This window comes from Ruditapes philippinarum, unplaced genomic scaffold (genome assembly GCF_026571515.1).
Source record: "Ruditapes philippinarum isolate M1 unplaced genomic scaffold, ASM2657151v2 ctg3407_1_1_1_1, whole genome shotgun sequence".
Lineage (NCBI taxonomy): Eukaryota > Metazoa > Mollusca > Bivalvia > Venerida > Veneridae > Ruditapes > Ruditapes philippinarum.
The window spans coordinates 59,061-75,382 of NW_026855246.1; the positions used below are offsets into that span (position 1 = coordinate 59,061).

The following is a 16,322-nucleotide window of genomic DNA, read 5'->3' on the forward strand; positions in this document are numbered from 1 at the left end:
GAAATTCTATCATCCATCCATCCATCCATCCATCCATCCATCCATCCATCCATCCATCCATCCATCCATCCATCCATCCATCCATCCATCCATCTATCTATCTATCTATCTATCTATCTATCTATCTATCTATCTATCTATCTATCTATCTATCTATCTATCTATCTATCTATCTATCTATCTATCTATCTATCTATCTATCTATCTATCTATCTATCTATCTATCTATCTATCTATCTATCTATCTATCTATCTATCTATCTATCTATCTATCTATCTATCTATCTATCTATCTATCTATCTATCTATCTATCTATCTATCTATCTATCTATCTATCTATCTATCTTTCTATCTATCTATCTATCTATCTATCTATCTATCTATCTATCTATCTATCTATCTATCTATCTATCTATCTATCTACATGTATCTATCTATCGATGTATCGATGCATTCATTCATCCATCCACCCATCTTCCATTAATGTCAAACCCCTCGCGACGTAGGTCTACATGATTCTAGACTAGCCACTTCAGAGAAAGCACGAGATACATGGGTTTCAGGGAACCAGTCCCTATCTCTTATTGAAAAGACCCCTTGGTTCTTTTACATGCCCAATGTATAGCACTGTTACATGGATTACCTGGTTTTCTTACCAGTACACCTCTATAATTAGGTGGGAAGCACTGAAAGTGTCTCTGAAAAATCCCAAGGGTGTTACCCAGGATCGAACTCGGGTCCTCAGGAGTGACAGCCAGTGGTCTAACCAACTGAGCTATCGCGCCACCCAAAATGAAGCCTCAAATGTGTAATACTTTGTCATAATAGTACCTAAACGGAAAGGAACTTGTAGTATACAAATGAACTTTGTCTGAAGTTCATGAGGTAGCTTTATTAAGAACATTGTTCTGTTTACGATTGTTAAGACATATAAAGTAAATGTGGTTTCCTTTGACTATGAAACGGGCTAAAACTGACTGGACAGTTCAACCTTGAAATATGCCATACGATTCTTTTCTCAGGATTCGTCTGATTTCAAGAATTTGTGGGGAGGGGGCACGGCACTATGTATTTACAGGAAACGATTCGAAAAAATAATTCAAACAAAATGTATATTATAGTTCAAATACAATGTATAATGGGAAATACCATATTTGCCTTTTTTCTAAACTTTGCTTCTTTTATTCAATTATACTGTATCCTGTCGTGCTAGTAACTGTGTTTACCTCAAATATATCAAAATGGCGCTGTATATAGAACAAAATGGCACTCTCCATATACATTCTAAATGCTTTAGATATCTAGGTGAAGTTTAATATCGTCACATCTCAGTGAGTTTTAACAAACATAGTTCTTCCTTCTCATGAGAAATTGTATATACATATGCTGCAAATATTATTATACCACCAATATGTTGGGCGTCCGAGGCCAGTGGTTAAGGTCGTTGACTTCAAACCACTTGTCCCTCGAATCCCGACAAGGACCTTGGATTCTTTCATGTGAGGAAGCTATCCAGCTAGCTTACAGAACGTCGGTGGTTCTACTCAGGTGCCCGTTCGTGCCTGAAATAATGCACGGGAGGGCAACTGAGGTGTTCCTCCACCTGTAAAGCTGGAACGTCTCCATATGACCTATAATTTTTCGGTTTCACGTAAAACCAAATTAAACAAACAGTACCACCAATGCGTAAAAGGATTTTTATATCAGTTTTCATGAAGATGATATAATAATGAGAAAATCTTATCATATCTTAAGCATATATTTGGAATGACCCATAAAATGGCGGCCAGAGGAGGTAATAATTGGTATCTGAAAAACATCTATAGAGTTAATAAACTCTAACTGGGCCTCTATCCAAATAGCAAGTATCTACAACCTAGCCTTTTTTACTTTTGAGTTTTATCAGTGTCCAGATTTGGTCAGTTTTCATTGGATTTCACCATTTTCGTAACAAAAGCAATCACAATTAAAAATAAATAAAATGCGTGCATAATTTTCATAAGACCCTTTATACCATTAACAAAGCATTTGTACTCTTTTAGTTATGGCAAGAGCGACAGAAAGGCGGTCGTTCTTGTTTAATTAGTTTGACGGACAGACGGTGGTAAACTGATAGTTCTTTCCTGTGAAACTGGTAGTAGGCTAATAAATCAAGAAAAGAAAATGAAGATGTATAGAGATTTTAATAGCAATATCTATTTGCTGGAACTGCAGCAACAACAATGCGTAGTATTAAATGTGACTATCCAATATAGTTTTTAATGTTGCAGAGCTCAAATTTCCACCACATATAACTAGCGCTATATTTTTGCCTGAGAATTTATCCTTCTGACTTTGTAATGCTGCAACTACTACACCAGCTGAGCCTTCAATCAACTGAAATATAGCAGAGAATCACAATTTGCGTAGTTTTCATCATCAACAGAAAGCAAAGGAAAACAAAATATGAAACAGCAAAAAGTAATTTTAACACGCATGGGACATTAAGATTAATTTCAATGCAATAGAAATATTTCAAATGGAAATTTAAAAATACATACAGTCAAATTAAGTTTCATATACATTTTGTAATGATGATTATAGTAACACAAATGGTTTTGCGAGTATTTAATAGTAAAATGAATAAGTAAAAATGTGAGAAAACATTATCTTAAGCATATTGCAAAACCATAAAGAATGCAACAATTATTGGCTACCTATACAGTATTATTACTTTAATAAAGAAAAAAGTATAGCATTACGAAAATCGTTTGCTTTACTAAGTAAGCTGTTAAATCTGCAATGGCATTAATACAAGAAATAGAGGGTATTGAATGAATGTAGGTTTAAAGTCAGCTGATCAATAATGTATTACCTGTAATACATGAATAGTAATTTTGTTGATAGTATTTTGTATCAAACATATCAACCACAGTTTTCTACGAATGAATAATGTATTGATTGTGTTGCTAATTGTCAGGTACTTGATCCGGTATAACATAATTGAGCCGCGTCAGGACAAAACCAACATAATGGGTTTGCGACCTGCATGGTTCCAGACTAGCCTGCGCATCCGCACAGTCTGATCAGGATCCATGCTGTTCGCTATCAGTTTCTCTACTTGTTATAGGGTTTGTAAGCGAACAGCATGGATCCTGATCAGACTGCGCGGATGCGCAGGCTGGTCTTGGTTCATGCTGGTCGCAAACCCATTATGTTGGTTTTGTCGTGACGCGGCTCATATCTATATAAAGCAGATACTAATTTGTTCTTGGACAAAATATCATCATTCAATACAAGAAATGTTCATACATAATCACCTAGAACTCATCATCGTATTTTTTAATGTTCTAAAAGGATCTCCAAATGAAATATTTCTATTGTTTTTTTTTTGTTTTTTTGTTTTTTTTTAGTTTCGTTTTTTTTTTTAATTTAAAAAAAATGGAAACTTTGTCCATGTTACACTAGACCTCTTTAAGAATGAATTTATGGGGTACGAGTATGCCAAAAAGTTAATAATTTAATTCAAGCTATGAAATGGTGTAGCTATCTGGCATTTTTCTTACTCACTTTATCAGCCATTCTCCTATAATTGAAGCACTTTTTAATAATTCCTGTCTCCACTTTTAAAATCGTAGTAAAATTTACAGACGAGCTTAATCCTTTGTGACAAACATTTAAATAAGTACACTGGGATGTTCTCAGCAGCTTAACTTAAATTTTGTAGCGTGGATGCTCCTCGTTTTTCATTTGTGTTAAACTGAAAAGGTATAGTAACTGCAAAAAAGCGCTGTCGCTTGACCAATTAAAGTTTAAGATTGGTGAAAAAAACAATCCATTTCTATGTTTTCCAACAAATTTTTGCCTTAAATCAATACAATATTGATAATAGATTACGAATTACATAAGAAGTTCGAGACAGAGACCCTTATTTTCCATGATTTTCTTTAAATGCTGCCGTCGCCGAAATGCAACTATGGTACCGTAACGATTTTAAACTGGAATGTAACGATCTTGAGATGCGTTATATTCTTTTAAATTTGTACTCAAAACAATATCAAAAGACTATATTTGGAATAAAATTGATAAATTAGACTCCTGCGATGATACATTTCAACACAAACCGTTTTATTGTAAATAATTCAAATGTCGCGTTTAAAATGCTATGCCTCCGTAACGGGCGTTTACTTTTAAATATACATTTTACCAATCAAATAAAAATTTCAAAATATTGTTTTGTATTTCTGTAAATGAAAAACACCAAAATGAGATGTCGTTTGCACAAAAATGTGATAACTCTGACCCGTAGAAGTCTAATTTCACTATGTTTCCATAACGACTATTTTCCGTAACAAAAAGATCATCCGAATTTCGGTACAGTACACGGTTCAATTGACGGTGCGTCTTTTTTGCCTATCACCGCTCCCAATGATACGTCACTTAGAGGTATGCATGCAACAACTTAATTGACTTTTATGATACAATTAAGCAACTGGAGGTAATTGGCAATCAATGTACTTTTTTTTGGCAACCACTGTTTTCGATTTGATAACGATGTTTTCACAATTATGTTACTTACACGAGAAATTTTACTGATAAAAATCGATTGCAAGCTTTATTTTCAGCAAACCACAGAGTCAAAAGTAGCAAGTTGGTGCTATTTATATTTTTTTTACCTGTTTGAAACATTTGTTACGGAACATAGTTAATTATTTTGAGATCATAATCTGATGTCATAAATGTACTTTATTCATAGGTATTTAACAATTTGAAATGAATGATTGGTTTCAAACATGGAACACATATTTTGATGAAAAAGAAGTGCACAGTTTATCAAATAGTCAAAGGCAATTTGTTACGGAAGCATAGTCTCCTATCATCTTTTTTCAGCACCATAATACATATATTCAGTTTGTTTATAAAAACTGTTCCAGTGTGTTTTTTTATTATAAAGATATATGAAAATAGTGTCCAATATTAACTGGACGTCTTACATGATTTGTATTGTGTTGAAAGGTTGCAGTTTTCCGTTACGGAACATATCAAATTTGTTACGGAACATAGCATTCATTCATGCTATGTTTGAATATGATTTTTTTATGTTTTTTACTATTTATAAAATACCAAAATTGTATCATTATGTCACTTACATTATCTAAAAGTTTTAGAATAACAATTATCATGAAAAAAGTAATATTAATAATGATATTTATGTAATAATGATAAAAATGATGATTATTATGTTATTGTTATATTTATAATAATCATGATAAAAATAATTATTTTAATGATATTCATGTATCAAGGTTAATATATTTATAATAAGCTATAATTTTCTATTTTAGAATGGTGCTTTTAAAAACAGAAATACAAGAGACAAAGCAGAGAGGGGAAAACAACAAATCATTTAAAAGAGAAAGAAAGCAGAAAAAAGTATGTTCCCATTCAAAAAAGAAAAAGCACTGGTGAAGAAAATGTAGAGGAAACTACATGAAACATTATAACATTACAACAAATTTGTTAAATTAGGCAGAAATAAAGCAAATAAAAGTGAAAAAAAAAGAATTCTTGTTCATTTTCAGTGAAAAACATAATATTCTATTTTCCATAACATATGTTCCGTAACAGATATCTTTTCCTGCACTTCTCACTAAATTAAACTGTTGATGTTATTTTTAATTGATACAGTGTTTTATGATTGATGTTGTTTGTGAAGATACCACATTTAAATTGTTTAAGTAATTTTAAAGAGTGAAACTATTGAGTTATAAATCCTATGTTTTATCATTTTTCACCTATGTTCCGTAACAGATCATAAGGTCTGTTTGATGATCATTTGTGCAGCGTAGTTTTTTTGGTAACGTTACACCGATTAAAAGTTATGCTTGATTTGTTTTCTGCTTCTATTTTAGATATAATTCGATAACTTTTATGGCAGTATTTGTTTGTGCATGATATCGAAACAATGTCAATCTTAAGTTATGAAAATATTTGCTTATACAAGCTTTTCAAATACGAAGTATACACATTTCAGAATAAGATATGGCATAAAATATTTTTGCTAAAGGTAACCATTGGTCTTCAACTTTTCAATGCATATTCTTTTGGATTGTTTAATTTAAAATGTTAGTAAAACAACACCTCCAAAGTATTTCCTATGGTATATATATGTTCCGTAACAGTGTAATTCAGTAACTAACTTCAAAAGCTTTCAGTATACAAACGGAGCGAATGGTGTGTGTTAAACTTCCACACAATCTGTCCAAGATATTGAACATTAAAAGCAAATCATAGAAAACGTTGTTTATGAAAGTCAGATTTTTCATTTTTTGTGAACCAAAAGTGCTTCAATTATGGGAGAATGGCTGTTTATGATGTTTATCTATCATGAAGAATACAGCATCAGAAATTTGTTGTTCGTCTACAAGAATCCAGTCATCGACAAATCTGGAACACACAGGGAATGTCACCTGCAATGCATGAATGATTGACTGACATTTCATCAATAAAGAAAGATATCACCAGACCAAAAAAAGTAAATCTAAGAAAATACAATGAATAGTATATTTTGGGGATCGTATAAATCAAAGATATATGCATAAATCGTATTTATTATATACTTACAAATGAAATATTGAGAAATATTGACGAAATAAAATGTGTATTTTCATTTTCCGTATTTTCACTGTAAAAATTTATTTTTCACTGCAGTGAAACATATTTTCCGTATTTTCACTGGTGTCTTGCCGGACTACTTTCTTTTAAATTCTGCCAGTACACAAAATTTAAGAGAAAGTCTATCAAATTTTAATGTCAAAAAAGAGAAAAATGTATATAATAAACAGAAAATTCAAGTTTTTTCTATAAATCATGATTTATTTTCATCTTGTGGCATGAAAATTACCATATTTCACTCGTGGCTACCGCCACTCATGAAATATTTATTTTCATACCACTCGATGAAAATAAATCATGTATTTATAGACAAAACTTGAATATCCTCTATGTATATAAGTAAAGAAATCAAATAAATGTTTGACAAATATACACCACTTCGATAATATATTGCGATAATATATATGCATCAGTAATTCTTTTTTTTAATCTTTAGAAAAGTCAAACATGTGTTTAATAATGCTTTGATAAAGATTAGGAGCATGTTTGATGTTTAACATCTGAAGAAACATGCTATACGTACTGCGTCATAGAGGTAGCAAAATTTAAACAAAGTAGTATTTTGACTTACAAAGTACTAATTCACTATAATAATACAAATTACCAACATAACTCAGCAAAGGATTGTTTATGTATATGGCAAAATATTAGTTTTAAGAAATGAAACTGTAACAATAGTTCCAAAGTAAAAATCATTTTTAAGAAATAAAAATGACAGCATTTGTTAGGCATAAATGGGCCACAAAATTGTACAACTTCTACTCCTTTTACCGATCCGTCTTCAATATCTCCAGCAGTTCCATCTGACAGAGTATCGTAAGATGCCTCATGCTTGATATGACCCGCTTTAACAGATTCATACATTACTTTGGAATTCCTTGGCTGACAACCTATTATCTATAATTAGTAAAGCATTTATTTAAATGAATATATGTTTCAGATACAACCATCTTTGATATACGTATATGAAAAGGAAACAAAGAGGCAAAGCAAACCCAAAAACGAAAAAGAAATTAAAGATGTTACTAGTAACTGTCTTACGTTGCTTTCTATTTATTACTATCAATCAATACTGTAGTAACCTATTCTTTTTTGTAAATATATCACATTGGTCGCCTACATTTAAATATAAAAACTTCTACATGATTCTGTCAAGAGAATAAAAAAACTGACTGGATTAGTGATGTAATATTTCAAAGTTAATTTATACCTGAATGTTTGGATTTTTATTTTTCAGATAAGCTGCTATACCACCAATAAGACCACCGCCACCAACTGACACAAAAACACAATCAACTTCTGGTTGCTCCGCATATATCTCATACCTTAACAACAACATAAGAAATGCTAAATAGAATTTAGAAATATCGATTTTACTTGTTGTAAAGTTTTTTTTCTTAAAGCAGTATGCCTCCAAAGCGGTCTAAATAATTTAACATCTTCCGCAGTTTTCAAATAAACATTATTTTTGAAAAGAAAATTGCAGACCAAAGACTTTTTTATTATCTATTGTCATCGGGTGTGTTTAAGCACGAAACCCTTCTTAAAAACAGATATGCACAGATATTCGTTTTCTGAAAAAAATGTTCACATGTAATATTTGTGACATAGGTAACATTCCAAATCATTTCTTATAACAACTTAACTTGTATTTGTCTTTAGACTTGCGTTATTTTATTACCCTATCGTTCCTTGTCCTGCCATAACATCCCAGTCATTGTATGGTGACAAATATATTTGATCTCGTTCCTGAAATTAAATCAGAACATATATATAGTATAAATTCAAAGAAATTGAATGCCTTCGTATATGTTTAAAAGAGGTTTGTCTTTCTTATAAGATACAGATAAGCGTGTAAAAAATAATGAAATAATAAAAAAAAAGTGGCATAAAAAGATAATCTTTTTATACAAAATATCGGATCCAAGATGGAAGCCAAAATGAGTTTAGTATAAGGTGGAAAATGCTTGGTGGAAGTCAGTAACTTTCTCATCTCGCCCCTGGCACATTCAAATCACGAAGAGACACGGGGCATCGGCAGAAAATAGAAGCTCTTCAGCAACGTGTCAGACGTTAAGGCGTACGACTAAGCTTGTTAGAAGTTAATTGTCCATGTCCCGACTGAAGCCAAGGGAAATGGCCTAAAAAGTAAGCAGGGATGACCGACCAGAAAGGGTAGTAGGATGCTGTGCAGACAGGCTCCAACAGGTTTTATCAGGGCTAACTTCCATCATTGCTAATTTATCATATAGGTGAAACTATGGTACAAGTGTGGTCGTGATGTCGTGGATTTATATATCATATTAAAAGCAGCATCATAAGCTAGGGAAAGATATAACTTTTAAAACGAATCATTTAATATTTTCCACTTACAACTGAACCAAGAAATTCCTTAGGTTTTATTCTAATTGGACTGCCATTAATACACAAATATCTCTTTAATTTGTATAAGACTTACAATGACTATAAAACTAATTTCAATACACAGAATCATAATATTTCACAGCAAGTGTTAATGAGCAACGATGTCGGATTATTATGAAAATGACACTATTAGGTATGTTCAAAGAGGAAAACACATACACACACATATAACCAAGACAGCACGAAATACAATCAGAATACCTGCGCTGTCTGCCGAGCCTTCACCTCGGCTTCCATGCAGTCCTTTCCATATCGGGTGATTTTAGCATTATATACTAATAAAGTCTCCATCTTAGATTGTGATATACTTTCTTGGCTAAATACCTGGACAGAACACCTGCATGTTTTCCCCGCGTGCATCTAAAAATAACAAATATACGTTTACTCACTGCATGTTTTGGAATATCACATAAGCATTACCATGTTAAAAATGGAAGACAAGACATTAAAATGAAATTGATTGAATTGACTAAAACATCATATTTTCAAAATATTAAATTTTACGTTGAAATACATTGACTACAATATTTGAGAAGCCCATACGAAATAAAAGTTATCATTTAAAGGTCCTCTTACATGACCGGAATTGGCATATTTGTTTCAAGAATGGTATACCATTTGATGAAGGACTATACTCAATAACTCGAGTGCAAAATTCTATATTATTCACTCAGTCCGTTTGTACAAAATAATCAATTTCATTGTGCATAAAGGCCTTAAATGAAAAGCTTTGCTTTTAACTCAAATCCAGCTGGCTAAGGGTCGTAATAAACATAAATTTTCAATTTAATTCCGAGTATATTTCTTTACAATTGTTTTCATATTTTTCCGTTTGAAGTGCATCACTTGATCAATATAAGCTTTTGAATTAAGTTTTTAGGCTTTTTGGACATCAAAGGAGCTTCTTTCAACCCGTTTCTTATCATCTACAAAAGCAATAATTGTTTGATTAAAATAAATAAAGAACAATGAGATGTCAGTCCTACAATGATAATGGCTAACGTCTTTAAAATTATCTATTTAGATGTACAATATATTAGCAAAGGATGCCAAATGACGTACGCAAGCTATGCCATGATTTCCTGTTGACGCCGTTATAATTCCTTTCGTAAGTTTTTCCGGTTCTTGGTCTTTCAGCAGAAGGATTTTGTTAAATGCCCCGCGTATTTTGAACGATCCAGTCACTTGTTCGCTCTCTGTGTGATATATCAAAAGTAAGGTCAATTCAAAGTTCAATGCTAGTATGTTTCAGTAAATTTTTATTTTTAACTACAGTTGAGGTGTAATATGCCCTTTTGACAAAATCCTATTCAGATGAAGGAATGTTTTTTTTATTTATTTTAGCAAGAACACAATCTTTTTAAATGCAATGTAAATAAATTTCAAATAATTGCCACACAATAAATATCTATAATACATGAAGCAATATGAACCAAAAAGAAACAAAATTTCTCACAACACATAAGTGTTCTAATGCATTCCAGAATTATTTATATGTCCTTACTCGTTAGACCGGATAATGCACATGCGGCCCATTTGACCGTGTTCGTGTGATCTTTGTCTAGCAAGGAAACATGTAGTTTTTGGGCTAGATACTGTTATAATAACTCTATTTTGCCGAATTTTTACCCATCACATAACCCGTATATGCTTGGTCTTACCTAATTTTAAGTAAACATTAGCTCCGGTATCACTACTTAGTTCTCTGGAAAACATCAATGGCGTCTTATAGACATACGATTTAATTCTTTCGTAAGCTGATTCTACGTCATTGTACACACTCGACACTTTTGATTCCATCTCTTCTTCCATATTTTAAACTCAGGTTAATCTATATATGTTACGTAACGCTTAAATACAATTAAACAAGTTATTCGGTTGAATTAACATTTATAAACATATTTATTTTACAAAAAAATCAAACGTAGTAAATTTAAAAACATGGTTTATCATATTTGTATCTATCTTTCATATTTTTTTGAATTTTAAACATAATAATAAAAAGTTACATGAAAAAGATTTACACAACGAACAGTTAAATTTAAAACAAACTAATCGAATGTGATAAACATAGAACGATTGTATTTAAATAAAGTGTAAGTGATAAGTTTCTATTTAGGTTACATATCAGATTGAAAGATTTATAATAGTGTCAAATCTTTATCTCATTCTGATATGTGAAAATGAAACTAGTAAAAGAACCGTAACTCGGCAGAGTCCGTAAATCGTCATGTTTTTATTTTGTTCTCTCCCTTTCGATCACGTGAGCCGAAAGTTTTTGAGCGGGCATTTTTTGAAAGGTAAACAGTTTATTTATATTATGGTTTGTATTTTATATCCATTAAATACACATCGTCCTCGCAAATGACCATAAAAAATCATCCCAAAAACATGCTTTTCTTCTACTCTGTCGACGACAACACTCAAATGCGAAGTGGTATTCCGTACCATGCAGACGATTGATTATCAAAGGAAACACGTGTTGATGTTCTGGAATATTATATTCTGCAGCAGTAAGCTCCCTTTGATTAAAAACTGCTCTTATGCGTAGCTTTTGACAAAGAGAGTAATTGACGACTCCGGGACCCTATTGACGAGTTACTGTTACCACCATTACTATACTTATCTTCTGAATTTCTTCAATAACAGTAACTATGATAAAAATGTAAAGGCATTGTTTAGCCAAGATTCTTTGTTGTTAGATGTCTATATTATCATAGCCTTAAACAAAAAAAAATATTGAAATTTGACAATTCTTCAGATACATCTGTGATATACAGATTCAGGACAGAGCTGTTACAAAGTGATATATAAAATATAAAATATACATATAAAAAATAAAATATATGCTATAATTAATTTGTAGACATGATGGCCCAATGCACTGAGACCTCTGAACAGCTCAAACCTAAGCGTGCAGCCCGAAGATGGAAACTAGAAAATATGACGGCGGCTTACAGAGCAGTAAAATCTGGGTCAATGAATATTCACTCAGCTGCTTTAAGGTTTTGAGTTCCTAGAATGACACTTTCTGATAGAGTGATGGGTAAAGTTAAGATGGACGCGAACTGGGGTAACAAGACTGCATTTACGGCTGAAGAAGAAGACAGTTTAGTGTCTTATATTGAATACATGGCCAAAAGGGGGTTTCCGCTAACAATACCACTTGTCTCCGGATTTGCGTGGTGTATTGCCAGGCAGAGAGGAAAAGGCGACGTATTCACTAAGTCTGGTCCCACCAAGAGATGGTGGCAAGGTTTCCAGAAACGCCACCCACAGCTTCGTTTGCGCAGACCTGATTCCCTTGATCGAGGAAGAGCATCGATGGGAAATGTGTACTCCCTTCGCGAATACTTTGCACTACTTAAGGACACGCTGGACTACAATGATCCTAATTCAAAACCTCTCCTGGTTTTCAACTGCAATGAGGCAGCCATTAATCTTAACAAGTCCGCTGGCCAGAGGGTAGCCGTACCAAAGGACCAGAAACAGGCTCATAGTATCTCCTCAGCAACGAACGAACATGTAACTGTACATTGCTGTGTCAATGCCGCTGGTGGAACGATACCTCCGATGGTAATCTTTACGAAAACTTACCCTGGAGGCCCATACCAAAAGAAGGGACCTGTCAATGCCACATACGCTGTGTCAGATACAGGCCTCATGGATCAAGAGTTGTACTTTCAATGGTTCCAGAAAACCTTCCTGAAGTACGCTCTACCCGAACGTCCCCTGCTACTTATACATGATGGAGCCAGCTCGCACATGAGTTGTCCTCTCATTCAAAGCGCAATAGCAAATGATGTCATCATCCTTTGTCTTCCCCCGAAGACCACCCACATTACACAACCTCTTGACGTGGCAGTGTACCGCAAAATGAAAATAGAGGCTGCCAAGATTATGAGCCAAGCAAAATTAATCAAATCCGACTTCTGGGTAGCAAAAAGGAATGTATCGGCCATGTTCAAGCTTATCTATGAATCGAGCTTTTCCATGCGCAGCATAACAGGGGTTTCGCAAATGTGGGATCTATCCTTTTGACCCGAACGCTATAGACAAGACCTTGCTGCTTCGTTCGTGTGATGTGGTAAACAAGGAGGACATAGATCTGTCAGTTAGTACTGATGACGCCAACGTTAAGTCTGAATCTATTCCTGGGTGTGTTGGTGACACACAACCTATGACATCAACACCTAAAAGGTTGCCCAGTGGCAGCGAAGACGTAGCATTTGATGTTAACAGTGTGCTGTCCTACAGACAACCAAGGTTTTATGTTTGATGACATCACCTAGGTTAAGACGGATCACTGACACTTGCTAGTGTAGAGCCTCAACCAGTCATCAATGATATTGAGATGGCTGATGGTAATAGAACAGAATGCCCGCCTGAACTGGCTTTGGCAGCTGTAGAGATGACACTAACACCAAAGCAAAAGAGGCGTTACCATGAATGTTTGAACTTTAATATTGATTTGCCAGGTGACAGAACCTATCAAACATGGAAGGCCTTGAAGGAAAAGGTTGTTGCCCTAGAACCAATTGAACAAGAAAACGAAATACTTTTCGCTAGGAAACTAGAAGGGGTTGTCTCTGAAAGTACAATTGCCAAACCATGTATACAGCAGAAATCGCCTCAAGAAACGATTAAAATGCACCCACTCGTAAAAGCAGGGCTAATTTCAGAAGATCTCGCAGATGTTTTGATCACGCCAACTTTTGATGCTAAGTGCAAATCTGCTCCTGGTAGTGAAGGGAAAAGAAAGCGCGGATATTTTAACAACAAAGGAAGTCGAAGAAGTACTGATTGAAAAAGAAAACATAAAAAAAGGAAAAGGAAGAAAAGTCCAAAAATAACAAGCTGAAAAGGATAGAAAGAAAGGTAGCATTAGAGGCGAAGAGAGAAGAGATACGTAAGAAGAAAGAAATAAGGCTGAAAATAAAACAGAAAAAAGAGAAAATCAAGCAAGAGAAAGAAAATGTCAAGAAAGCAAAACGAGTTAAGCGAAAGTTGTCTGACTCAGAGTGTAATACAATTGACACAGAGGCATCAAGTGAGTTAGATGATATAAATATTGCGGCATCTGCCACTGCCATGAGTCTTATAGAAAAACAGAGACAGGAACTGATCAAGACAAGGAAGGAAAAAAGATGCTCAGATAACGGAATTTACATTTAGTAAAAACATTAGGACTGATATTCAGGATTGATACATGGTTAATGTAGATAAAATTGAAAGCTTCTCCTTAATTTCGTGTTATGAATGTACAACATAAGCTTAATGTTACGGTGGCATAGAGGGAACGTGTGTAACATTATTGTAATCTCTTGGCTACGATATATTTATCTCGTGATCACGAGGTATTATATCGTTGGTCACACATATTTATCGCGTGACCTTTATGTCACCGTATAATGGAATATTTTAACCATTTATTAACTTGCATTTCAATTTATTTCAAATGTTTGTTTGTTTATTAAAACTTAAAAATAATTTCAGAAGTGATGGACTCATGGCCGTACTTTCCTGTAATTAATACCATTACTCTAATAGCTGCTGCATGAATTTTACAAACGCATCATTGTTTGCTGGTAAAAGTAACGTTTGTGTAAAAATAACATGTTGATGTTGTTTAACCCATTTTAAATGAATTTTGATCAATAAAATGCGTTTGCTTACTGTTTATAGGTTTTATTTTGAGATTTTAAAATAACATACAACAATTGACGAGTTAAGGATCCTACTGACGACTTAATGTTACTGGTACTGACGAGTTATGGTTGTTCGACCCCTTTAACTCGTCACCGGTACACCTACCCCATTTAGAGGGCATTTATGATAATTTTCTTCAAGAAATCGGACTATGAAAGGTTGGAAAAGGTACAGAAAGGGTGCATGTTTATTTTTAGACAAAATATGAAAAACAAAATTTTGTTACATTCCCCGTTTGGAGCCAGATATGTAGCTAAAAGCGACGACTTACGGTTCTTTTACGTTATAGGCCCCTACATATTAAGATGTCTACAAATTGCAAATGACAGCTACTAATAGCAGTCCTATTCTTCTATGTGCAAGTATCATCGTTTCAATCCTTTTAATATAATGGAAAAAATATACAAGAATCTTACTAACCTTTCGTGTATGGAGAACATAACAAAATCAACGTAATGCGTTTGCGACCAGCATGGATCCAGACCAGTCTGCGCATCGGCGCAGTCTGATCAGGATACATGCCGTTCGCTATCAGTTTCTCTACTTGTAATAGGGTAGCATGGATCATGATCAGACTGCGCGGATGCGCAGGCTGGTCTGGATCCATGCTGGTCGCAAACCCATTATGTTGGTTTTGTCGTGACGCGGCTCAAATGTAGTCAGTATAAAGATAAATCAACAAAGCGGTAAAGGGAAACCACTCTTGTGAAACAAATAGTTACAAAGCAAATCATGACCCCAAAACAGCATTAAAGTACAGCACATTTATACACTTAGTACATGAATGACATGATATTTGACAATACATGATCATAATTGAACTTAATTGAAAACTTAACTTTCAGGTTAGATATGAGTGATGAGCATCTCAAACATTTATGGATAGTTATTTAAAAATCTTTGATTTGATTTCCAATTCCGACATTAACCAACGTTTTTTTTGTTTAGGAAATAGATATCAATTCTGAGTGCATTGTTGTAGAATAATGCACGGTTTGAGTTCAAATGCGTAGTAATATAATCACGAAGGCCGATAGGCTTGAGTGATTAATTACAAAGCATTTGAACGAAAAAACGTGCATTATTATACAATAATGCACGAAGAATTAATATCTATTTCCATTCTAACACGTCAAGAAAAATTAGAATTATTATTATAAAGTTGGACTTTATGTTTGGTGGTTAAATTTGTTTTCGCCTGAGAGTTTCCCATAGAAACGTTGGCTGTTCCAGGGGGTTGAAAGAAACTGTCGTTAAATCTACCGTGTGTAGAATAACGAATTTTGAAAACGTTGGAAAAACTTTGTTTGTTTATTTTATTTCACTTTATAATTTTTCAAGCGAAATAAAAATTATTAAAAGTGAAATAAATGTAAAACTGAACTCGTTTGCGACATTAAAATAGCGTACTTGATTTGATTGTTTTGCACGTGCTGTTCTGCGCTACATTGTGACGTCACGTAAACAACACTTAAAACGTCTGTACAGCGTTAACGACTGAATTAAAGATATTGGTGTTCGGATTCATTTTCTT

The 16,322-nt window shown here is 33.6% G+C and overlaps 2 protein-coding genes and 1 long non-coding RNA gene across 3 annotated transcripts; 2 read left to right on the top strand and 1 right to left on the bottom strand.

Annotated features, from left to right (window-relative positions):
* Window positions 1–2,167: 2,167 nt before the first annotated feature.
* Window positions 2,168–11,000, bottom strand: LOC132742628 (L-threonine ammonia-lyase-like). Its single transcript, XM_060731083.1, has 8 exons — window positions 10,741–11,000; window positions 10,142–10,275; window positions 9,281–9,439; window positions 8,337–8,404; window positions 7,866–7,980; window positions 7,427–7,552; window positions 6,349–6,450; window positions 2,168–2,377 (listed from the first exon to the last, which is right to left on the bottom strand). Exons 1-8 carry the CDS (start codon window positions 10,889–10,891, stop codon window positions 2,234–2,236), a joined length of 999 nt encoding a protein of 332 aa, XP_060587066.1. The 5' UTR covers window positions 10,892–11,000; the 3' UTR covers window positions 2,168–2,233.
* Window positions 3,559–5,542, top strand: LOC132742629 (uncharacterized). Its single transcript, XR_009627450.1, has 2 exons — window positions 3,559–4,426; window positions 5,326–5,542. It is a non-coding gene; the product is annotated as an uncharacterized LOC132742629 (long non-coding RNA).
* A 1,100-nt stretch (window positions 11,001–12,100) lies between the features above and the next one.
* Window positions 12,101–13,120, top strand: LOC132742634 (uncharacterized). The gene has a single exon (XM_060731086.1). The coding sequence runs from the start codon at window positions 12,101–12,103 to the stop codon at window positions 13,118–13,120; it is 1,020 nt and encodes a 339-aa protein (XP_060587069.1).
* Window positions 13,121–16,322: the final 3,202 nt, after the last annotated feature.